General features: G+C 34.3%; 1 protein-coding gene across 8 annotated transcripts in view; it reads left to right on the top strand.

Annotated features, from left to right (window-relative positions):
* KCNH7 (potassium voltage-gated channel subfamily H member 7) overlaps positions 1–26,795 on the top strand; it is a 222,020-nt gene that overhangs the window by 112,699 nt on the left and 82,526 nt on the right. For 4 of the 8 annotated variants that reach the window (XM_084524177.1, XM_084524179.1, XM_084524178.1 and 1 more), the window contains exons 3-4: positions 17,667–17,822; positions 26,613–26,645. In XM_084524177.1, coding sequence (XP_084380303.1) covers positions 17,667–17,822; positions 26,613–26,645 — 189 coding nt within the window. The remainder of the gene's footprint in view (positions 1–17,666; positions 17,823–26,612; positions 26,646–26,795) is intronic. The other 4 variants (XM_084524180.1, XM_084524183.1, XM_084524182.1 and 1 more) reach the window with 1 other exon arrangement.

Raw genomic sequence — 26,795 nt, forward strand, 5'->3', positions numbered from 1 at the left:
TGAAGTAAAGATCATTTGTTCCTTCCAAAGGGTATACACTCATTCTAGAATCATACTGCAGTTGAGTTGAGTCTGCCTGACTTCAGAGTTGCCCAGGAAAACAGAACAACCTGGGAGCATTACAGACAGAGTACTTTCACCCTCACCAAAACTGTTTCCCTAACTGAGGTATGTGAATTTGGATACATTACTTAGAACTATATAGAACAGGTACAATCTATTATAATCAGTATTTTGTAACTAGTCTCAGATATGCAAAGTTAATAAACCTGAAAGAAGCTCAAAAGCACAGTGCACCACTGAAACAAGGTCTATGTAATGCAAGCTGATTTAAAGCTGTTTGGAGATGAGAAATTTAATATTTTGAATATTTTGACTGTTAATAACGAAATAACAAAATGATAGTTCACCATTAAGAAGAAGTGAAATCAAATCAATGCAGATGGAGTTATTTTAGCTTTCTCAGCCATTTGACATTTGTTTTGAAACATTTCTACAGTACTTTGTCTATTCTTAGAATTACTTACTTATAAGCTACCATGGGAGATGCAGCATGGCCAGAGAATTCAGCAAATACAAGGAGAGTATACTATAAATGAGCAACAACTCACAACTGGCATTGTGGCAGTTTAATATTTCCTATGTGAAAGATTGAGTATTTGCATATAATAATAATAATAATAATAATAATAATAATAATAATAATAATAATAAAATATGTGCATTATTTACTCTTTTTATTCAGTTCTTTTTTCCAATAAAAAGGCAAAAATTCTCCCCAGATAACTTGATGGAAATTCTGTGTTAGTTAAAACTTTCTGTGTAACAATTTTTCAACCAGTCCCTAGTTCAATTTAGAACGTTAAATGTCAAATACAAAGGAATTGTGAAAGTAATTTTGAAAATGCACAATATGGGTGTGAAAGCATCTCTCACATTTGTGCATACTAAGAACAACTCATTCAAGATCTGTGTTAGTGAAAAGAAAATCAACTTCATCTTCTGGACACTGAAATTCATTTGAAAAGACCTTGAACTGAATTCAATTTTCTGCAGCACAGAGGGTAGCAGACTTGTTTTGATATCTCTTTGCCCAGGGGTACAAAGCTGGATTTGCTTCTAAGTTAAGGGAACACCACAGTTTCCTTATACCCAGATTTACATGGAATATGATATCTCCCATAAAGATAAGAAAAACAGTCAGAGCTAGTATATATAGGTGTATGATAAAATTCAGGTACTCTCTGACCAACATGACACAATGAAATTTGGGGTGGATCTAGCTGTGACACTGATTCAGAGAGTATGTCTCACAGGGCTGTGCTACTGCAACAAAAAGGTGGAGGGCTTCTGCTACCATTCTCTGTCTCTCTCAAAGTCAATGTCTTATTGTAAGTAGAATAGAAATATGAGGGGAGAACTCCTAATAAGTTGTTTGTTTTTTTTTTAAGTAAAAAAAAATCAGGGCAGGAGTTCATATTTGACGTCAAATCACATGCTTGTACAGATGGATTTTTTTCCTAAAAATTTATTCCATTTTACTTAATTTCTTTTATATACTAGGGAATTAGCAACTATCTCAGTTCTTCCACTGTCATTTCAGGTATCTAGACAAAGCATACTAATTTCACTGTAGTGTCCAAGCAATATGAAGATTAAGTAATACGCAAATCACACATAAATGACAATATTCAGCAGGACACCTGAGCTGCTAAGCTAGTCAACGGGACCTCTCACAAGCTAAAAATTGTCATCTACTTAAGTGCCCAGTTGAATCTTAGCCAATAGGCTTCATTATACTCTTTATGGGTTTTATCATTTTGACCTTTACTGCACAGTAAATTTTGCCCTTCTTGTGGTATTTATGACTGGTTCTGTGCCATACTTGCAAAGGAGATTACCACAGATTTAACAACTGCAATTAGAAAAGGATGAGCTTACAATGGACTGTAGTGGTTGCACTTCACCGAATAATGCGTAGCGTATGTATTAAAGTAATGATTCTCTTTAAATAAATGGACCATTTTTAAATTTGTAGCATTAACATCAAAAGTAACATGAATAAAATGCAATTTTCACATTTTAGTTTTCTGAAGTGTAACACCATCAGCCTATAAAATCTGTCAGTCTCATTAAGTCTTTCACAAAAATAATATCACTCAGCCATTTAAGAAAATGAACGTGGAGTTTTACTCTGATGATTCATTTTCCCATCTACCAAACTTACTGTTGTAATGAAGCTACATTGTGAAGTTTTGACTGTTATTTCCTGCATTCATGTTTCTTAATGTTATCTTACTATACTTCACTTTTTACTTGCTATACATGACCTGCATATCATGAATGAAATATTTGAGAAACTGTATAGAGTATTCAACTATTGCCTAAAAGGACAAGTTTCCCTAAAATGCATCTACAATCTGCAGAGAGACAGAAAACTCAGAACAACACCTGAAGTTTCATCGGCAGTCTGTTGCCAGAAATGCCCACTTGTCTTATTTTCCTAAGTAACTGGTAGATTCTACCCAAAACCACCATAAAATTATAGATTTGGTATAAAATAGCCAATATGAAAAATCAAGCTGAATAGCTCAAGCTTAAAAAATAAAAAATAAAATAACAATACAGTTTTACAGAAGAGGTGTCAGACAATTTTGACCATTGATGACAATATTTCATGTATAGAATACTCATGCTTGTACATACATGTATGTGTGAGCTGCATATATTTTCTGTATATATAAACTTCAGAAACTGTACAGTTAAGATACCAAAGCATTTAAATTCACCAATTTACAAGTCAGCTAACTACATATAAGTCACGTATCCATACTTACAAAGTTCCATAGAAGCAACAAATCTAAAATGAAATGTTTGGATAATACTAATAAGACACAAGTTGCTCAGTTGCTGAGGGTCATCAATTTACAAACTTGAAAGATAATCAATGCCTAGAGTTATTAAGCTTCAAAATCAACAAGGTTTGACTGCAGCAAATAGACTATTATGAGAGAAATACACTGTGACATATTTGACAGGGTTCTGCTAAAGGATATTTTCAAGACTGGATACATGATGACTTAGCATCAACCCTTTTTATTCTTGATTAGCCAGAGTTCCATTGCAGCTCAGGCCGTACAATCAGAGCAAGATTGTAAGTGGAGTTCATTTTCCATATAAATACCTAAATAAATGATGAAAGTTGTATTAAGAACAAAAATAGTGAACATGTAGTTTGACAAGAGTGGGCTGTGGCTATAACCACTGCATTATTTTGAATTATGAATTCCATTTTGCACTATGCCTGAAGCAGGTTATTTCTCAAACAGGTTATTAGAACACATTTGAAACAGATGCCCAAGAAAGACAGATTGACTGTTACAGAAACTCGGATCCTAGTTCACTGAAGTATTAGGTTTGTCTACATAAAGTTTATGGGTGAGGTAAATATGCCAGAGCCTTCAAGAGGAGTCCATGAGCACAGTCTTTCTCTGAGCAGCAAACGAATTTTCATCTTTCAGGTAACATTACGAGACATCTTTTTAGGAGTAATTTGGTCGATTTTCAAAAGGCTTTAATTGTTCTGTAACTTACTGTGTTTTAGAAATTACTCTACAAAACTATATTTCTTCCTTCCCTATGTTGTCCCCAGGTGTTAAATAAGAAGCCAAGAGTGATTTTCCATGAGCTGCTAAGGGATCTACAGTCTAATAGAAGCTCTGAGAAAGAATACATAAGTGATAGGAGAGAAATGCAGCACGCGAGCATCTTTGGATTGCGCAGAGCACAAGTCACTAGCTGGAGGGTCTGCAGTGACAAAATTTTGGAATCAACCATTTTGATGAAGTGGATAGAGTCTGGATGTCATCTCTGTAGACTCTGAACTAGATGCCATCCAGAAGCAGTTGATAACAGAAGATCAGTTTTATTCAGCTATTTAGTCAATAATTGTGTTCACTTGAAAAGCAAAACTGGCAAAATAAAATCATGCAAGACAAGCTGAAATACTATGTGAGGACCTTCAAAAATCCAGCCTTCTAGTTAGGATACCTTTCCAACCCTCACACAATTAGTTTGGTGTTTGTAATGGTATGCCTCATTATCATTATTCAGCGTTGATCCTTTTTTGTAGTATTTGAACTTCTTCCTAACAACAAGCAATGTTTTGCTATTAAACTGTTCAGATTTACATGCTCGGCTTAGAAATCTGATTCACTCCATGGATTTGCTTACCATTCTTCTAGCCCCTACCTAAAGATGTTCTGAATCGCACTTAGATTATTTGCCTGAAGTGAATTGGGCAAATACATTCTATCCTGACCATTTTAAACAGGAGGGTTACACCACACACACACACATCCACACAGACAAGAAGTCACATGAAGTATTAAGTAAGCATTCAGTCCCCAGCCATGTCCTAGGGCAGGAGTCCAGTGACTTGTGGGAGGGCACCATGCCAACCCAACAGATGGACATACATATGGGTAGTCAGGACATCATGTGAAGCCATCAAGTATGGATACTAAGGGCATGATTCCAACCTAAGAACATGAGCTTTCTGTGAAGGTTGAGATGTTAAGCTGGATTTACTTTCAAAAATAAAGAATAAATTCCACTTCCATGTCCGGTAACAGTTATGTTCTTAGTTAATCAGGTGGAGTTGGTAGTAGCTAAAGAGAGTTATGATTATGAGGTAGAGTTTTAATGTTTCACAGGGCAGATGTCATGCACAAAAAAAAATATGTATTATTTGGGGGGATATCTAGTTAGTGATAATGACTTTGCACTGGCAGCAATGCTTTGACCCTGCATCACCATCTGGTCTGTGACTTTTCCCAGCAGGAGAGGAAAAAGCTATTTGAGCAGCAGATGCAGTCCAGATAGCCAAATGCATTCTCCAGCATCCATTACTGCAAGGATTAGAGCTGGAAACTGCTGCCCTTTCCTAATGAGGAGTGAATGAGAAAGGAGGAACAACAGCTCCAGACAACTTGCCCATGAGAGTACTGATCTAGCATTGCTGATGCAACTAAGAGAAGTAGAAGCATGCACATCCTACAGCCTTCTGAGGCTATGTTCATCAGCAGGAGAGAGGAGGTTAGGAGTCATGCCTTGGGAATTTAATTCAACACCATAGCTCAAGGACAGGCCAAAGTCTGCTGCTGTGTATCCCTACCCATTACTAAGGCCAAACCATAGGAATCACACCAGATCATGGAGGGCCTTTGAAATTTTACCAGCTGAATAGGCAGAACACATGAAACTTTATTTCCAAGTACAGGGGAGAGGTAAACAGAATCTTGGTTTACAGATCAGTGTGTATCCACAGCAGAGCTGGGCCAGGTAGCACAGAATTCCCAATTGAATTGAAATGAAGTGTTTGGAAGAAACATTAAAAATTTATGAAGTCGAATAGCACATAGGTTATGTCAATAAAAGCAATTTGTCTGCTTCTTCCAGCTTGATCCAAAAACATAAAGAGATGGCTCTGATGGCTCATTCCAGAAGGCTATAGCCTGAATCATCTGTTTTTGGCTTCCAGACATTTAGGTTCTTTCTGCTAGACTCAACAGCTCCTTAGTATTCACTACTCTTTCCATGAAGTTACTGACTCTAATGTAAGTCACTTCTCAAACTGCTTCTCATTAACAAAGATTGACATCTGTAAGATTCACAGCAAAGGAACTTGCTGAAGCATGCCGTTCCTCTGCTTTTTTGTTTTGTTTTGTTTTAATGCCCTCTCCAATTTTTTAGTATCCTTTAAGAATTCAGATGCCACAAAATGAATTCAATATTCCAGTTTCATTCTCCCCAGTGTTATATACATGAAGAAAGGACAACTTCTTATTCTACCTGTTTATGCAAACCATGCTGGTCATTCTTATATATCCTATAAATTCTTTTGTGAAATTCCATTCCACAATATAGCTACCTTTTTTCAGTTTCAGCCTATGTGCCCTGGTTCCTCAACTGTATGATTAAATTTACCATTTTAGAATGCATTTGTTTGCATTTAATATCCCTCTAACAGAACTATCCAAATTATTCTATTTTACCTTATTAGTATGGCACTAGCCACTATACATCCAAATATTTCACAGAATTTATTTTATTTTGTCTCCAGATATTTTCAAAGCAAATGAATACCATCATATTAATTTCTGTGGACTTTCACTAGAAAATCCGGTGCTGAGTTGTGATCCTCCAGATCACAGATTTTGGAATCTTTTTTGGAATATCTCAGTCAAGTTGTAAACCATGTAATATGGTTTTGTTGTTGTTACTGTTTTTATCAGTGCAATGCTATTGTTTAGTTATATAGCGAAATCATTACAAAAACATATGTCTGTGATGGCTACTTATTCATTTTTCTTTAGAAAGAATATAACCATCAAATCAGACTTCTTGCCCTTTAACAACATCTATATTACCATACAGAGTGACATTAATTATATTCCTGTCAGGTATTCTTTATTAAAGTAATCTAATATCACATTTCATTATTTTCCTTAGGAGTGATATCAGGCTCACTGCCATACCGTCATTCCAATCACTATACGATGTCTAACTATATCTATATCTAAATAGATAGATAGATAGATACTATATATATGGATAGATACTATAGAGAGAGAGATACTATATATACTATATCCAACTATATCACTCTTAAATGTTGGCATGGTATTACCATTGTTCTAACCTTCTGGAACTTTGCCCAGCAAGACTTGTTAAGAGGTTGCAGGCCAGCTGTAGACTGCTCAACCAATGCCTAGACCTTCAATTACACTTTTACAAGTTTGTTGATATTTGAATCTAGCAAAGAATTGATACACTTCATAGTTACAATGGAAAGGTAAAACTTCATTATAGTGATAAATTATTCAAGCTGTTCTTAAATACAAAACAAAAATATTAACTAGTGGATTTGTCTGGTTGTTGCATAATTATCATTGCATAATTATTAACAATTTTATGGCAACTGTCATTGGGATTTTTATGGGCTTTCACTACTATTGCAATTATTATAAGCATATATCTACAGGCTTAACTTACTTAGATACCTACTTATGCTCCTTAGTCTTGCTCTGATGTCACATTCTTCTGTCAACAACCTATATTTCATACCTCTCAGCTTCTTCCAACATATACATGTGTATTTACTTTCTTCTTTCTCCATTCACTATACACTACACACCTGTTAATTCCTATCTGCTTCACTTTTGTACTGAAACCAAATGGAATTGCATCTAAGATTTTCAGCATCTTTGAATCACTACTCTTTTGTTAGGTAATATTTTCATTAAGAATTCCAGATATTCATTCATATATTTGTCTGATTCTTCCTCCCAGTTATTTCTACTTACATTTTTCTCATCCATAGAAAATTATCCATTTAGAAGAAGCACCATTTTACTGCTTGGGATTGTTCTTTGTTTGCCTATATTGTTGGCAATCAGGTCATGAAAACCACCCTTAAGTCATCACGAACTTCTGGTCCAGTAAGTTATTCATATTTATCAATTCTAATGAGATCCTACATTAAAAACACATCATTTGGGGTATGGAGTCTTTCCATAAGAAAACATGATGTATTTTTATTAAAAAAAAAAAAAATAGTAATATTTCACTCGTGTGCTTGACAAGCCTTCAGTACATACAGTTCCCACCACATTTATTAATATGAATTGAAAATTCCATGATTTTGAGTTATTATTAGAATACCTTTTATTAAGAAATCCAAAATACCTCATGCCTTTAACTAGCATGTCTCTTTTAGCTGCCCTCTTTTCCCTGGGAGGTTGCATCCACTTACTTTACTATCCCAGTAGCTTGACTACTTTATCACTTTTCAGGATTGGCCTTCTCACTGATGAGAATTTCCAGGTCATCTGCTTTGTTTGTTACCAAGATCTCATGATCACAGCAAGAATTCCTCATTCCTTGTTTGCCTATTCTCTTCCTTCAGAAACATTATGCAGGATTACAATCAGTATATGATGACTCCTTTTTTTTTTCCCTACAAACTTGGCATTTGTGTATTTCCAAATAATTATAATGTAACCATCTTTACCATATAAAACATCTGGAAAGGTGTGTTTGCATGAGTATGATTTTCCAAGGGTATGATCTCCATGAGAAAAGCATCTATATTTATAAAATACAATTCCTTCCACTTGGCCAATGGAGCTGGATACACATTGCACTTGTGAAAGTTTGTAGCAATGACAGGATTTCTGCTTTGCCCCAGGATCTGCTCCTGCTATCTGTTTTTCTGTATCACCCTTTGTACTGTATGGCCATTTAATGCCTTCTTTTTGATATCTATTAACCGTATTGAAAAAATAATAATAATAATAATAAAAATAAATAAATAAAAAAACTTAATCACCCTGGAATGATTCAGTGTAAGTGAGAACAGAATCCTTTACTTCATGGTGTATTCTAGTCTAACGCATTGGATGAATGAAATTACTGAAACTGAGTTCTGACTTTTTTTCCATTCTGCTTTGTAAGGTTATTCAATTAGTTCTTAAAATAGCTTATGTAGTTTGGGGGAAAAAAAATGAGGTTACTTTCATAAATGTCTTAATCTGCACTTTTTCTGCAAGATGGACAATATTCAACAAACCTGAGCTCCCTTTTCTCATGAAGATAATAAGACATTTCTCAGTTGAATGCCCAGAAGTGCATAGCTTCTAATGAGGGTTTAGAAAAGAATAGCTACAGGAAAAAAAAAAAAAAAAAAAAAAAAACAGAGAGAGAGAGAAAGAGGGGAAAAAAAAAAAAAAGAAAAAAAATGTATCTTCAATTTTAGCTTGTACAATTAAATAAACAATAAATTAGCAAACTAGCTACAACAATTAGAATCATTTTTTGTCAGATAACTGTTTTTTTTTTCTAAAATTAATTATATTTAAAGTATATATTCACCTTAAAATCATCATTTAATATTGCAAACAGAAGCCAAAGCTCTGCAGTTCTTTATTTTTCTGTTACAAAACCATGAGAGAAAATGTGTCCTAATGCTGATTTTCACCTTGAGCTAAACATCTGGTATTTGTTGAGTTCTATGCTTTAAATAAGCTTACTACAAATGTGAATGAAGAAAGTCAAAGCAACCTATTTTCACTATGAAATCCAGTTGTTTTCAAAACTATTTTAATTGCATGTAATTCAAATGACTTAATGTAATCTCTAACACTATGACGTTTCCTAATTAAAAATTATCTATCTAGACAAATACTGAAGAATGAATGGAAATGACTTAAACTGTGAGTTAAAGTGATATGTAAATGCCTGTTGATACAACAGAACGCAGTATAACAAATCCATTTCCATAATATAGATAAATTATGCTCTGTTATTATTACTTGGGCTAAGATATTATCAATTTTTCATCCACTGCTTCAACTTCAGAAAAGAATCTGGTACTTCATCAGTCAGTGGTACTGATCATTCTCAAGTGGTATTGATCTATGTCCAATGACCTTGTACATTGGTCATTTTTTTCATTGCATATTGGGATACTCTGTGCTTTACAACATAACATTTTAAGTTTTCTCTTGTTGATGGCCATAAAACTGTAGTCAAGAATATTCACTTTTTAGTACCTAACAGAAAACTTTTATTTTAATATGTTCTCAGCAAATGTGTATCATGCAGGCGAGCAAACAATGGATTTTATATTTACCATTAATCCTGATTTTTTTGTCCACTTTTAAATAGTCTTTTAAAAATATTAATTATTTTATTTTGAAAATGTCTGAAACATTTCTGTTTTTCACGAATAGCACACTCTTACTTGCACTCTTTCCTCATAAAAAGTTCAGTTATGAAATTCACCACGTGTAGTATATCCTGCAATCGCCACAACTATATTGCAAGTATACAAGCATTCATGCTAAGAAAACAAGATGAAAACCATAAAGGAAGTTGCAGTGAGGAGTGTATTGGTCTCTTAAGTGATACGTGATAGAATGTAAAGAAAGGGTCTGAAGTTGCAACAGGGAAGGTTTAGACTGGGAAATTTTCTTCATGGAGAGGATGGTTAAGCATTGGAACAGGCTGCCCAAGGAAGTGGTAGAGTCCCCATCCCGTATTTAAGAGATGTGTGGACATGACACTAAGGAACATGGTTTATTGATAGTACTCAGCAGGTCAGGTTGATGGTTGGACTTGATGATCTTGAAGATCTTTTCTAACCTAGACCATTCTATAACTCTCATGGTCTGTAATATATAACACGAAAGAATAAAAAATCTTCCCTGGTTATTCAAGATTCAGCTTGCAAAGTGTTTACAGACTAACTAATGAATAAGGTTTTCCGGAGATGTAGCCCTTTGTGAAATCTGCCCAGACCTTCCGTGTCTAACTGCTTAGCATCTGGTAACACATGTAGTAACACGTATGGAGCACTCAGGGATGCAAGGAATCAGGCACCAGATACTTACCTGCATAAGCAGAGACAGAAACATTCTCATTAACAAGTCAGAAACGTTGTTTTTCAAAAGCAGCACTACTTGCTATATTCTTCTGGAAGAAATAGCCAATGCATAACAGAGGCTCTAAACTAAAATTAGGGCCTAAACAATTCCAAGTCACACACCTGCTCTGTAAACTATGGAGAAGAACCCATCCAAAAAAAACAATTTCAAACCAAGCTCTCACCCCACTATGTGTACACCAGAGTGTACACAAGAAAGGTCAGTCTGAGAGAGGATTCAAGACTGATTTCAGTCTGTTCTCCAGCAATACCCACTCTGTAAAAACTCAAATATAGTTTTGAGGTCAACTAGGCAGAAAGAAAAAAGCCTATCTTGCATTTGCTGCATTAACTATGGTGCTTAAATAAGTCTTTACTTTTTCTTCTATAGTTTTCAACATTTTTCACTCTAGGTTCTTTTTGGTCTCTACTTCATGGGCATGTAACATCTCTGTTTATTTTTCATTTTACTTTTCTTTATTTTCCATATATTTAATTGTTCTGCATCTTCTGTACATGTTTATATATGCTTAAATAATAAAGCACTAGAAAACTGTCCTCCCATATAAAATGTGTACAGCGTTACAGTTAATGACCACAGTTCTATTAGTGTAGGTGTAGATATTATAATTATAAGGTTAGCATTAATTGTGCCAATGCAGTAATAGAAGAAATGCTGGAGTAAGGAGCTGAATAGTATTTATCTAGCTATTGAATTATATTACAAATGCGATTACAGGGAGAGAAAATGAGATTCATATAGCACACTCCAATTGTGTATGAACTTGTCCACAGACTCCAGAGGGTGTTTGTTAGTTTAAAAATTATTCCCTCATCTGTAAACACTATAAGTTAATATCTTACAAACCTATGTCAGTACATTAATCATATCTTAGTATCAGCAACCATTTCAGTGACGGAATACCTATTTGATATGGAGGGTGGAGTGAAATGTCAAAGGGAACAGGTCCCATTTAATCACTGAAATCTCACTAATAAATATCAGCCGAATGCACTCTGCCTTGTCTCTACCCACCCTCTTTAAAAATAGCTATTCAATTGAAGAGGGGTACAATACATTTCAACCTGCCATCTATTTTTAGTTGCTACTCTGCAATAAATCTAAGAGTCAGTCATACAGATACATCTGCAGTATGTTTAATGGAAAGCTTGTGAATTCCTCATTTTTGCCACACAAGTAGTTCATTTTTAGTCACATGGAACTGGAAAGGGGTGACATAAAGACATAGCTCAGAAGATACAATTAAAAAATTAAGTAGATTGTACAACCTTTTACCCAAAGTTCTGTGTGGAAATACACTAGACACATTTTAATAGCACAGGGCTGTTATCAACAATGTCAATTGTGAAAAGGGAATTTAGAGAATCTTTGTGTTACCCTTATTATCTTCATTCATTTTTGATGCAGCTTTGGATAAGACACTTGTTTTTATGATTCAGTCCCACCACCTTAAATAAAAAGTAAAATAATACCTCTACAATTTGAAGAGCAGCAACAGGCAACTTCTGCAATGCAGTATGGGTTTCCTAGAATAGATGCTCTTTATAGCTGCAAATATTATCATTTTTAGCCTTAGCATTAAGTTTCTTTTATTTCTCATGTGGGCAACTACATAACAAATGAAGGGAGAGGGGAGGGGTGGACATCCAAGGGTGATTCCTTCTGTTAGAGCCAAAATTTTGACAGGTTCTTTAGACCTCAAACGTCTACAAAGGTCTGAATAAATGACATCAAGTGCAAAGATACAAAGAGATGAAGGTAAAAACAGGCAAAAATATTTATCTGAAGTTTCTTTCATGGAGTTGTTACTGAACTGAGCAAGTACCTATGTGGTATCTATCTCCAATGATCTGATTCTACACCACTAAGGGCTGGGCAATTTTCTCAGGGCAGATTCAGTCACTCTTCTACTCATTCTTATTATACAAACAGGCAGACTACATAGTGAAAATCTGTTAATAAAAAGTTAGTCGTAATTTATACAGAAACAGTCTTGCAAAAGCATTTGGGGCCCTTTAACATAAAATTTAGTGAAGTTTGGTAAGATCTGCACATCACTGGTTTCAGCTTAACACTACAATAATAACGTACTTGGTCTCATTTGAGAAAGGTAGTAAACCTTTCCAGCAAATCCACTAAAAGTAAGATTGCCTGTTATGTGTGGCAATTTTCCTGGCTTATGCTTGAACAGAAACACAAAGAAATACATTTTCAGCCTTTGATTGGTCAAGGTTAGCTCACACATCACAATACACATCATCCCTCAATATTTGACAAATTGGCTTTCACTTAAATATTCTAGACTTTAAAAAGCTGGACAAGTATTGCCCTGGACCTGAATAAACAAAGATAACTTTCCAAGATGAATCACAATCTAGAAGTAGGAAGAGATGCTTCCTTGTGTCTGTGGAGGGAGTGTGTTGGAGGGAAGATGACACTGGCTTTGGGGAATTAAGGAATTGATAGAGAGCCATATCTTGGCTTCTTGCCCCAAAGACAATGACTACATGAAGGACAGGCAAAACCAACAGAAGTTCTGATCTGCCACATTCTCCCCCAGATGATCTCCCTTTCCTTTCCCCAAACTGCTTATTAATATTGGGCAATCCCCATCATCCATGCTATAAGGAAAGGGCTCGAGACCAAGGCTGTGAATAACAGAGAACTGGTAACAGTACAACTGGTTACATGATATTCTTTGTTTTTATGGAAGTCAGCCCTTTCTTAAAGGGAATATACCATTTCTACTATAACTGATAGATTAAGATCTTAAATTAAATTGTAAGAGAGAGGCTCTACATTTGTAATTGATATGTTAAAAGTTTCTGCCTTTGAGAGAAGCATTTATTTTGATAACAAAATGTGAGATCATACTGGGGGGAAGTGGAGAGTAGTTATTTCCAAAATAAACATGCTGATTATTTCATAAAAATACAAGAATATTCAGCTTCCTTCACCTGTTCCTATCATAAAATTGTCACATTGCAAAATTCTTACAAGATTTTATGCAAGATTCACCCATGTTTTTCATTTAGATCTGCCTTTAAACAAGAACGGGACTGTCTAGCTCTGGAAACATGCACAGTATCTCTGCCTGTAATTTTTAACCATCTTTGATCCTGTTTCTTAGTAGACAAGCTGTTGTTGTCAACTCTCTCTGTTCTGCTTTGATGTATTCCTTCTCACCTTCAATTTTAAATGAGAAGAAGTACCTACGGATTGTATGGCTAACTACATTAGACTATATGTAGGTTGCAGCAGTAAGACATTATCGTATGTCTAGCAAACTCTTGTATGAGGTCATCCCATCCAGAAATACATATATGCACACAGAGGACACACTCAACATCTTTCTTTTCATAGCCTTCCTCAGTTGTCCACAGCAGCTTCATAAGCAAACAAGCAAAAGAAAAACAACTGAGAAGTTATAAATGCTCTGGCACAGGGTGCCAAGTGGTTCCAAAACATGTTGGAACCAGTCTTGGCTTTTTTTTTTTTTTTTTTTTTGGGTGGGGGGGAGGATGCAGTTAGGAACTGTCAGACTCATTTTGTAAAACAAGGCTTTGCCTGTTTTACACAAACAAAGCCTGCAGAACCATGACAGATTTCCAAGGGTGCTGGCTATGGAAAACACGGGGCTTTTGCAGAATTAGGACAATTACCTAAAAGGCACAGCGTCTCATTTTTCAGAGATCTTCTGAACTTGGCATATGTAATGGCCTGTAAAAACATTGTTCCCAGGAAGGTTGAATCATAACACTTGTTCAGGATGGGTCATTTCAAAGTTTGCATGTCACAGTTTTGCATATAGGAATGCAGGCCCTTCTAATTTGGAATGCCTTCGCTGTTGTATTTTTGTATTGTACTCTCCCAAATGCTTATAATTGGAGCTATTATAATTTAAATAAATGACTGCAGTTGTATCCAGAAGATGCATCCTGGTACAAATCTGTCCTAAAATGCTCTATAGAAAACCACTGGAAAGGTACATAGACTTTATGAGCCAGATTAATTGATGTGATGTGCCTGCTTTGTACTGCTTCTGTGAAGCAAATCAACTTTAAACACTAAGCAGCCAGATATTTAAATGGACTTGGCTTCACCAGAACTGCTCAAATAATGCAATATATCCTTGTATAAACCTAACATATCTTATATCCTTGTTTGTTAAATATATATCATTGCTGATGTTTGTTTTATAACAGCCCCTGTATGGTCTTGTGAAATCACAGTACTGAATATAGAACTACAGAACCATGTCCACACAGAATATAGGGAAGAAGAACCTTTTCTTCACAAATTGGTATTTTGCCACTAAATTAACCAGATGAAAGAGTAGTCTCTAAAGTGTCATAAACAAAACAAAACAAAACAAAACAACAAGCCCTTATAACTATGGAATTCAAGCTGACATAAATATATCCAGCTTTTCTACTTCATTGCCTCCAATGATGATGTCAAGTCAGCACAACAGGAACATTTCATGATTACTTATCAATGGTAGTTTTCAGAAAATCCAGAAATATTGCTGGATATTGAATGTACTGATTAAAGGTATATTTTTCATTATTATTCTGATCATATTCTCTACTTGCCCTGTGCCAGTACATGAGAAATGCAAATTTCAGAAACTCCATTATAATTTTTATTGCTTATCAGAAGCCTTTCTTACCCTTGAAATATTTTAGTATAGAGACAAAACAGAGTAAACATGGTCAGTGTAATGAATAATTATTGAATGGCAGAGTACAAATGCAGAATAAGATTGTTTATAAACAGGCCACTTCTTAATATTTATTGTCATCAAATACAACTACACAAAGTAATAAGCTTTCTCTATATCTAACTCATATTTCAGTCACTAAGGTTTTCCTTGTTATTTTACATTCCCTTGTTGCCATTTCAATAGAGAGAGACATTAATAAGTGTATAGGAGATAATCACTTCAGTACTAAAGACTGACAGGCACTGTATTTTGCTCAAGTTGCGGAATTCCAATTCCAGTTATTCACACAAAATAAATATTCCATGCCACTTAAAAGCCTAAGTGTCTTGGAAAAACTTCAGCCTAATGAGCTACACTGGACTCACTGGCCTGCTGGTGCAATTGGTCTTCAAAGAAACCATGCTGAATTGTACCAGATATGGACTCTTCCCATTTTTTTTTCCCCCAAAATGTTTTTACATACAGCTGTGATTTTAACCCTTTGCTCTTTTTGTCATGTTCTTACTGTGAGCTGTTAAACAGCTTCTGTATCTGTCCAGAGATGCAAATCCCTATGTCCACTCCAAATGGAATTTGTAAATGCTTGAGTGCAGAATGTTCTAAATAAATGGGATATACTGTCATTACTTAGCACTGCGGGAAGCATTTCAAAAGCTGAAATATCCTTGCCTTCAAAAGGCAGGCAAGCTTTTAAAGAAGTGTGTGGCTTATTCTCATCCTTGTTTGCAAAAATTAATCAACATTTCATCCAGTGGAGTTCAATGTTCTTCAAATCCGCGCACTTTTCAGCCTATCCCCACGTCCAGCCCTTTGTGTCAGGGTTGTTGTGTCGGGGGGTATCTGCTCAACCTATAAATCTGTGTGTCAAAACACAATCCATATCGGGAATTCTTTCTTTTTTTAAACATAAGTTAGCTTTTCTTTCCAAGTGATTAAATAAATATCGTTTTGACTGCTTAAACTCAATATGTATTTTTATCAATTAGCTGGAAGCACAAAGATTACTTCTAAATTCTCTTCAGACCCTCTGTTTAACCAGTATATGTTGCAATGCTTGGCCTGCAGCACTTCTATTTTTAGCTCTGAAGGAACAGTCTTAAATTGCCTATTTTCTGTTTACTAAAGACATTGAGCTTGTTACCATGGAAACTGTGGCAAGTGCCACAGCTTAACTGTTTTATTAAATGGATTGAAGGCACAGCTGCAAAACTTGAAAGGCCAGCACGTCAATTTTATACATAGCTCAAACTGCTATACATTCCACATTATAGCAAGAGCTACATTAGATATGAGGAGCAAGAATCCGATCTTGGCTATAATCATATAAATCTTTGTTATCTCTTCACTATCAAAAATAATAAATAAATAAATAAATAATGATAATAAAAAATTATGTGCAACCCAGATCAGGATCTGTTTTTGTCAAACTGCACTGCTTGTCAAGTTTTAGCAATTACCGCATTTGAATGGATAAATTGCAGATGATGTACATTAAGCCAGTCTCCATTTATCACAGAAAGACACCATCTCACAGTTGTGTTTGCATGAAGCTTTTAGCACATTATCGTATTGCTTACAGCAATCACATTATTTTTGGAACCACTATATTCTGTTAGTATAAGAGGGAATTAAATCAAAACTAATGACCTTGTCAAATGAAACTTCTATAAAAAGTTACACTGGAAGAATTAACGCAAAACATTCTTTAAATCTTTAATTAGGCATTTGAACAAGAACACCCTGAGTACTAGAGGTGTTAAGAAATTACACCTTCTGTTCATTCCAGTACATGGTATGCTCCATATTTATGCAAAGTAGGGTACTTTTTAAATCATGCTTTAACTTGTATATAACACTTAAGTCAAACACTACCAAAAAATATTGAAAATTATTACCACAACTTTGATTTTTTTATTATTTTTTTTTTTTGTGATAGAATATAAAACTTTGTAGGATCAGATTGATAACAAATTTAATTGTTAACACAAACCTAAACATTATACAGCCCCCAAAAGAATGAGAGCTAAAATAAGAATAGTGATATATTTACACCCATAAATATTTAATGAATGATTCAGCCTGTTGTAAGAGAACCAAAAGCTCAAAGAATGTTTGACATTTAGAAAAATGGGGTTCTGCTTTCTTCACTAGTATTGTGTTTGGAATGGTGTTCACATTGCTACTTTTGACATTTTAAATATGAGATTTTTTGGAAGAGGTAATAATCTGATAAATTATTGAAAGATGTATTTCTTTCTGTGAAAATGCTCCTGTTTAATTTAAAGAATAGTGTGGTTGATGTTCAATCATTAAATTCAAATAAATATTCTATCTGTTGGTGTAACTAGAATTACTGGAATGAAAAATAATTAAGTTTCCTTTCATTTATGCATTTCTTTCTTTCTTTTTTTTTTTTTTTTGTCCATCTGCAGGATCTACCTTCATCTGCAACACCCACATAATTCCAGTGAAAAATCAAGAGGGAGTAGCAATGATGTTTATTATTAACTTTGAGTATGTAACAGATGAAGAGAATGTTGCGTCTCCTGAGAAGTGCAACCCAATATTGCCATCCAAACTTGTAAATCGTAAGTTACCCATTGAAAATTCTCTGCTTACCTCTACTCTTAGCATAGAGAATAATTAACTTGAGCAATATCAATAACAAAACAAAACAAAAAAAAAACAAAAATTCAGTGCAGTCACCATTGCCTGTCTTATTTAAGATAGAATTCAAGACAGTAGGAAATAAAATTTAGCAAACCTGTTATAAAGTTAGTAAGATAATCTATCGGATCTTTGGTAGTACAAACACCATTGATCTTATGTGTATTGCTAGAAAATAAAAATGCATTAAAAGGAAAACATTTTCACAGAAGTGCATTACCCTTGACAAAACTGTTAATGAACGGAAAAAAAAAAAAAAAAAAGCATTATGATAGAGACAAAATATTTCACCTTAACCTATTTTAAATGGAATATTTCTATTTTCCTTTCCAATTAAAAAAATAATAAGGTTTGGTTAACTTTGATTTAAAAATACAAAATAAGTTAAAAAAAAATATTTGAAGCAAAATTAAACATCTTGATTTTATCAAATTGAATTATTTGGATTGGCTTGAAGGATGTGGGTTTCTTTGGATATACAGGAAATGCTTTTGTTTTTATTCTACTTTTAAGTATTGTTAGTCAGAAATCCTTCCACAAAACAAAAGTCCTCTTCTTATGCAGTTAGACTATTTAGCTTTCTGTATATATATGTGGAACGTATACTTTTTTTGCTGACCTTCACTCTGTGCAGAAACAGCACATGATCTTTTCTGCTTTGCATCTCCACTCACATACTCTGCTCTTACTCCAGAATTCCCGGAACGCATCCCCATTTGTCTAAGCTCTTAGTAAAGCACAGCATGATCTAACAGTGAATGTTAACGCTCTCCCCAGAGTCTGGCTGGCAAATACAACAGTTGGAAAATGCCTTTTCACACTCTAATAATCTTTAATGTTAGTATGATAAAGGGACCTGGAACCTAAATTTTCTGATAGTCAAATCAACACTTCAGCTTTCTCTGGATAGGAGACAAAGACCAACTTCACTGCAGGAACTGAGGGGAAATCTTTCCCAATGTAAGCACTAGGCACTACCTTAAGTGATGACATGCAGTTATTAGTTCAGTTATGTTGAGGAGATTGTGAGACACAGGGCTGTAGCACCGCATAACAGCATTACTAAGTTCCTTTTGATTAAAGCGGTCTCTGCTATTCTTCATAATCTAGACTATCTGCAGGGTATCCTCTGGACAAAATGCATGACATCTCATTCAAAGATCTGTGTTGTCAAAAAAAAAAAAAACACATAAATTCCCCCTCCCCAAAATATTGCTGAATAATTCACATTTTTAAAAGATTGTAGCTTACTTCTATAATTAATGGTGATGGCCTATAAATAAGTAGTTACATTCAGTATGGAGAAAGAGCTCTGACCAAATCAATCTATATTGGCCAAAGTCATCCCAGTTACATCTGTTTAACTTTGCAGTGGCTGTAGATGTAAAACTATGAAAAGTTACTACTACTGCAACCTAGCAGACTGCCAATAATTATTGTTTGTGAAATATCACAAGCTTTTAAAAAAGACTTTTTTAATATTCTTCATAATACATATTGTATTTTTTTTATTTTATGCTTCCTTTCTGTATTCTGTTCTTTTTAAATGGTCATTGTTTCTTGATATCTCAAGAAAACATTTTCTTCTTCCAGCAATTTTATGGTAAAAATACACTTATCAGAAGAAATAATCAATTCAATTAGAAAAAAAAAAAAAAAAAAAAAAAAAAAAAAAGAAGAAGAAGAAGAATATACATATATATATATATAAAACTTACACCAAGTAAACCCAACTCATATTCTCTTTCTATTTCAGGTTGCCACGATTTTGTGCATTTTCAACACTTCTGCTTTTAAATACAATTTTGTAATACAAATAAAAATACAATTTTGTAATACAAATAATGTGGTACTATTTACAAAAATAATATAACATACCAATTGGGAAAAAAAAAAAAAAAAAAGAGCTTCATGTCCTGAAAAAGAGCTTTTTTTTCTGCTGTGTACACTTTCAAGTCTTGACACTTGCCATATTTTAAAGTAAAAGCTGCTAAAGAGGACACCGGCAAAAAAAACACTTAGTCAAGACATTCTCTTGTTTTACAGTAGTTATGCCTGACATGCACAGGGAATTTCCTTGCTGAGTTCTTTAAAAATGCATAGTTGGGGCTCCAAGTTTTCACAACTGAGAAAGTTCAAGGTTTAAAAGGAGGGAAAAAAGGTGACTCAAACCATTTTCCAGCTAGTGGGTTCAGCCAGATGCCAGAAACTGCCATAAACTAGAGCAGGCACATGGCTGCTCTTCCACCTAGTTGTTGTGGTCTCAGAGCAGACTGTTATGTGGGCAGGATGGTGACACAATTGCTACATAGCCAAAAATTCTTCTTGGCTGATAGGATTTTCAGGAGGTCGATCTATGCAAGTTATCCAGAAAAACTGGAGATGAGTACAGGCCAATGGTAGATTTGAATTAAAACAAACAAACACAAAACCTTGAAATATAGAAAATACAAGAGGCAGACCAGTGAGGCAATACAAGGAGTCACAAAAAAAAAAAAAAAAAAAAAAAAAAAAAGAATCATTTCCTAGTAAAAAACAACTTTTCTTTTCTTTCTTTTCTTTTTTCTTTTTTTTTCTTTTTTTCTTTCTTTTCTTTTCTTTTCTTTTCTTTTCTTTTCTTTTCTTTTCTTTTCTTTTCTTTTCTTTTCTTTTCTTTTCTTTTCTTTTCTTTTCTTTTCTTTTCTTTTCTTTTCTTTTCTTTCCTTTTCTTTCCTTTTCTTTCCTTTTCTTTCCTTTTCTTTCCTTTTCTTTTCTTTTTTCTTTCCTTTCCTTTCCTTTCCTTTCCTTTCCTTTCCTTTCCTTTCCTTTCCTTTCCTTTCCTTTCCTTTCCTTTCCTTTCCTTTCCTTTCCTTTCCTTTCCTTTCCTTTCCTTTCCTTTCCTTTCCTTTCCTTTCCTTTTCTTTTCTCTTCTCTTTAATTCAGTTGTGTTCCCACTATAAGAAAGGCAAACAGCAGATTCTAGGATGAAGTTGATATTTCATCTTACTCTATTTAGAACATACAACGTCAGGTAAAGCAGGTGATCTGTTTTCATTGGATGACACACAAAATGGACAGTAATGGGCACTGGTTCTCAGGGGGAAAACAAAAGAAAAGAAACAAAATCCCTTCAAATCCAACAACCAATTTAGAGAATAAAAATAGAGAAGGAACCAGCCATATAACAAGTGCAATGCATCTCTGACAATCGACCAAGATAAGCAACAGCTAATGACAAAAGACAAAAGATTTCAGATTGCATTAGCATCTACCACCCAGAAGGACACAGATCATGAAAGATTTCTTTCCAGAGCTCATTGATTGAGTTTTCTCATATTAGAGTGTCTTTTCAACATGAGAGAAAATAAAAATGACTGAGTCAGATTGCAGGAGAGAAGAACTAAGTGTACAGGAAATAAAAAAAAAAAAAAATCAGTTATTTTCCTGACCCTAGAAAATAAGATAACTCTTCCATACTACCATTCCTCTTCTAATTGATTTATTAAGAGTTGACATCAAATTTATCAAGTGCAACTTTGAAAACTTTTCCTTTTTCTAAAAGCATCTGTCCTGCCAGTTGCAGACAACCATTTTGAACAAGTCCACTTATCACAGTGCCCCTCATGCTGAAATCTGATACATTCTAAGAAAAAGCATTTCATGCCATATACACAGTTCATTCTGGTTTTGAAGGTTGCTACACAGAAAAGAAGGATTACAGTTTGTTAAAGTTTTCTGTGAACAAATTAAAGACCAATGGAAGGCAGCTGACATTTACTAGATTGAGCACAGAGGCTGTATTTAGTCCTGGATGGGCAGAAAATTGAAAATTTACCAGCTGAATACTGACAAATATTTTAAACAGCGTTCACAAATTATTTGGGACTGGGATCCTGTCTTTTGTTTTGTGCCAGTCTGATGGCTAACAGAGCTAAATTCTGCTTCACCATTGGGCCTGGAAGATTATGATAGATTATTTTTTCAAAAGTACGCTAAATTGCCAGGAGTTTGATGACCACATCTAGTATAAATAGAATTCTTTCTAGTCTGGTGCTCAAGAGCTCCTATCTCATATGCAGCAAAAAGCTGAATAGGCAGTAACATGAAAAGTGAAGATATTGGTTTCGCAATAGCAACGAAAAAAACCTTTCAGCTGATCCTTTTATTCCCTTTATTCTTCCTTGCAAGAATTTATCATCAGTTCTCTATGGCAGTCTGACCAGTGTTTGTATAATGAAATAGCTAAATTTTGAAAAGTCCTGGCATGCCAGGATTCATAGCCAACTGATTTTTCACTCTTTCACTGTTTCTGCATTTTGCCACAATTCTACTTTTTAATGCATGCTATTTCACTAAGAAAACAAAGAAAGCTTTTCTTCATATGTCTCCTTTTTGTGAAAAAAAAAAAGTCATCTTTTTGTTTAAACTTCTAACCAACTTAAATTAATGCTCTATCCGTCCAATTTTTATGTTCAGAGAAGTAAGGAAATTTCTTCTGTCAGTACTTAATGCATAACTGAACAACATCCTTCTTTCCAGTGAGGGTGTTTTTGCACAATATGCAGTTAAGGGGAGACTAACAGAAACTGATTTCTGCTATAGATGTCCATTCATCATCCAATTATTCTGTCTAATATTTGTCTCATTTGCAGATATGAGAATTCTATTGATTCTTACTTCACAGATTTAATGAGTTCATTTGCTTTTTGTGTTCTTTTTCTTAGAAAATGTAAATGTTTTATAATTCCAGAAATTAACTTCTGTAACCAAAGAGAGAGATACTTCATAACTTTATCCCACCTCACTATTTTTGTGAAGTGCTTGAAGACATAAGTACTTTCTTGTTAGGTGACTGTATATTTGTTTAGGCTGTTAGAGCATTAAAATCAACATTTTGAGCTACATAGGCCCTAAAAAATTGTTTTTATTCTTATTGTAACAGTTAGTGCTTATGGGCTGTTTTCTGCCACAACTGATAAGCTAACATTTGCCTGATTGTCACTACAATGGTAAGAATGAATCCCAAAATTGTTGGTCATAAATTTTCATGAATCAAATCATTTTACAAAGTTATTTTCAACTCCTACTGAAATAATTAGGTAGGATATTTAGCAAGACATTTCCAGAGAAAGAGAACCTGCTCCTGTTAGTTTCCCTGTTTAAAAGAAAAACAGTACTTTCTGTAGATATTCTAGAATGGACTAATTCAAGAAGATATATGATTATATACCAGTTTAGCAAAAAGCCTGTGTGAACACTTACATTATCATTTAAATTTAAGTCTACTAGTAATAGTTGCTAACCAAAATAGTCCCAAAATGAGATAAGAATTCCTGTAAAGTGTGTTGTACAGACTTCATTAAAATATTCTTTTCAATAAAGTGTTAAACTAGGATAGCTTTTGCATATGAATGTTGCTTTTAAATCATCCATTGAGGAAAGAGAATGTAAGTGTCCAATTTTATTCCCAAATCTGTCAAACATTCCAGTCTGGCCTGCTCATATACTCCATCAATTTGATCATGAATTTTTACAGAAATTTAAGGAGCCAGTGACATGAATTAATATTTGCTCCTGGAATTTGATTCTGTTCTTCACAGCTGTAGAATATTTTGTGTCTGTAAAGCTAGTCTAGTAACTGCAAAAGATCAAAATCAATCATGACACAGAATGGACACAGAGAAAATCTCCAGCCATTTCCCACTGACAGCATGCCATAGATCTGAGGGCTGACTTCAATATGAAGAATGTAACTGCAATTTTTCTACTGAGTAGACCCCTTGTGGGATTGTAATGTACACACATGCACAAGATGAGAAAAAAATCTCAGAATCCTAGTTCTGAGCTGTTTTCATTCTCTGCCCCACCTAGAGCACTCTGTTTTTTTAATGACTTGTAAGCACTTTTTCTAACATTTACTCCAGACCTTTCTTAAAAAAAAAAATATCCTTCTAATACATAGGTTAAAATAAACACAGTTAGATAAGATAAATGAATAAAACTTGTGTAAAATTAACTTCCAAACTTTTTGAATAGTTTGAAGTACTAACCTAAAAGCAAATATTGGTTCCCCAATACATTGCTCATTACCTCATGGGAGAAAGCCCCAAAAGTTATTTGATTAAGCATATAATTGCATTCTGCCAAGGATGGTTATTTGGGGATTCCTTTATCATTTTATCCCTTCAAAATCTATAAGCCTATTAAACACCCTGGAATAATTTCTTGTATTTCTTCCTCTTATGCAAATGAGAGGATCTGTAATACATCCAGTCAATGCCTACTTTTTGGATCAAGTTCAAACAAAATAAAAAGGCTAATAATATTCTAAAAACAGCTTAAAATATTATTAGTAATGATTAGTAAAACTTCTCAACCAATGAGATCCTTAACGGTGCTTATACTTGAAAAATTTGTCTCTGTTCTGGTCCTAGCAATGGAGCTACATGTCAGGAAGGATGCTCACTGCAGTCACTGTAGTTACAAATAAAACAAGCACAACTGAAATTCAGATCGGGCCTTTTCTTTAAGTAAAAGAGTTAATTCAAAAACAGATATATTGTTTCTCCATGCAGAACACTGCTGTATGAGTAAACATAGCAATTTAGTGAGAGTTAAGCATATATTTATTTTCTAAACAAATTTGGACAACAAAATTGTCATGAAATATTGTACACTGTCTGATGCACAGGCACTTTACACATTGAACATGACGTGTATAAGCAATAGTAACCCCCTGACTTTGCCCAAAATGTGATGAGAAATGTGTCTAGGGTCTTATTTTTAGCTGCAACACTGGGAGCAAATTCATCATAAGTGAGGGCTAGTCAAGAAAAACTGTGTCCAGGAGGACAAAGGTTTCTATCTAGCCAACCAGTAGCATAGCTCTGACAACCCAATGTCAATATGTGTATTTGTCTCCAAGGTAAATTACAGGGAATGCTAGGTGAACTGAGGCAGCGTGGAACACTTAGCAAAGGAATATAGCCAAACAACTATCAGCAGTAAAGGACAGAAGGTCCTTTGGTACCTTCACCTTCAGAGTACTCCACAAATACCTAATTAACAGAATGCTCATTAAGATAAATAAATTGTATTAAGTCTTGTTTTACGGACAGAGAAATACAAGTGCGGTGGCTAAATTTCCTTTCCTCATGGTGGTTATTTTTGGGATTCAGACTAGAAAGGAAGCCTCACTATATTCTAGTCACTGTAATTAGCTGTTTGCATTACAGCCTCTCCCAGCTAGGATCATAGCCCTATTGTGCTGTATCTTATACAAACATTCAATAAAAGCAGGCAATCTCTGCTTAAAGAGATTACAAACCAAACAAAGGGAATGACACAGCCTTCAGTGGAGGTGACTTGTGCAGCCTGGATGACAGGAAAAGGAACACAAACTGACAATAAACAGGCTGCGCAGAGACCTTGCAAATTTTCCTTTTGCTATTTAAATAGATAAGTAGTAAGTATGAGAAGTGAGCATGAAAAGGATTCCTGGTTTGAACTAGGTCCAGGAGGTCTCTTACAGTCCTATATTTTTAGTAGATGTTCTGTTTGTTCTTTTCAAGGATATTGAAAACAGGTGGGTTCTGTGAGATAACTTGAAGGCCAGGATAATGATTTTACAAAATCATCCCATTATAAGAAAGTATAAAGGTAGTCAGTTTTGTATTATTCTCTAATGGAATAACTAAATTAAGACATATTTCTCTATTATTCATAATAAGAATTAGTACAGAGAACTTAACACATCTATGCATTTTGTTAAATTGAATTAGATATTTTAATCTTGAAGAAAGAAATTAACATTTATCAGCATATCTCAAGCTTAGACTAAAAGTACTACTAGGTAGGAAAAAAAAAAGTTGGATTTGAAAAAAAGGATTTGAGAAGCTCTCAGATGGAATATAGTTATAAGGAATATGTTCTGTTATTTAAGCGATTCAACATGGAGGAGATGATATTTTTAGGTAAGCAAACAAAATAAATCTATAGATAAAAATGAGGAGCTTTACAACCATCGCTTCTTATTTCGCATATGTAGAATTCCTACCATGATTACTTGACTCTATTAATGAGCACAGTACACAGACAAGCTGGGCATTTCAAAGACCTGAAAACAATTGGCAGAGACATGAAATGTGTAGTGAGAAGAGTTCATCCCATGAAGAGATGAAATAAGTGAGCCCTGCCAGGGATATGAAACTTCTCTGAGGTCACACTCTGAACAAGTGTCAGTGAATAAAGCATATTCTACCTAAGGAGATTTTGAATTATTCAACTTTTTAGTAAATTTCTTCCAAACAAAACAGGCATTTCCTAGCAAAGACATGCTCCATAAGAAATAAGATTTCTGTTTCATGAGAAATAGCACATTGGTCTGGATACATCTACTTTAGTTTTCTGTCTGTATTAGCTAACCTTAAAACTTGGTAATATATATTATATTATAATATATAATAAATATATATTGATCTATGTTACAAAACTGAGTAATTATCCAAATACTTCTTTATGGAGTAGTTCTTAAGTTTTCCAAATAAAAAGGCAATGTACTTTTACTTCTGCAGATTACCTATACTGAATGTGAATTCAAGATACTTGAGTTTGCTTGTAAAATGTGTGGAAATTTGATATTCAACCTTTTTTTCTTAATAGTCTCTTTATTTTCTGAACCTGTCTCTTTTAAAGCTAAAGTGTTTTGTAAATCTAGTTTAATTGTATTTCAGATGGTAACAACCTTTCGAGTGGCTCTTCTTCAGGTAAATCTACCTTCTAAAATACTATCTACTAAAGCCCTTTTATTGCTTTGTTCTGTTTCTACTACTTCAAGATCTCATTACATTTTACATAATTCTAGAAGAGTGCAAGTTAAAATGTGGCTCTTGCTCCCACTCTCTGGATACTTATTT

This window comes from Aythya ferina, assembly GCF_964211825.1.
Source record: "Aythya ferina genome assembly, chromosome: 6".
Lineage (NCBI taxonomy): Eukaryota > Metazoa > Chordata > Aves > Anseriformes > Anatidae > Aythya > Aythya ferina.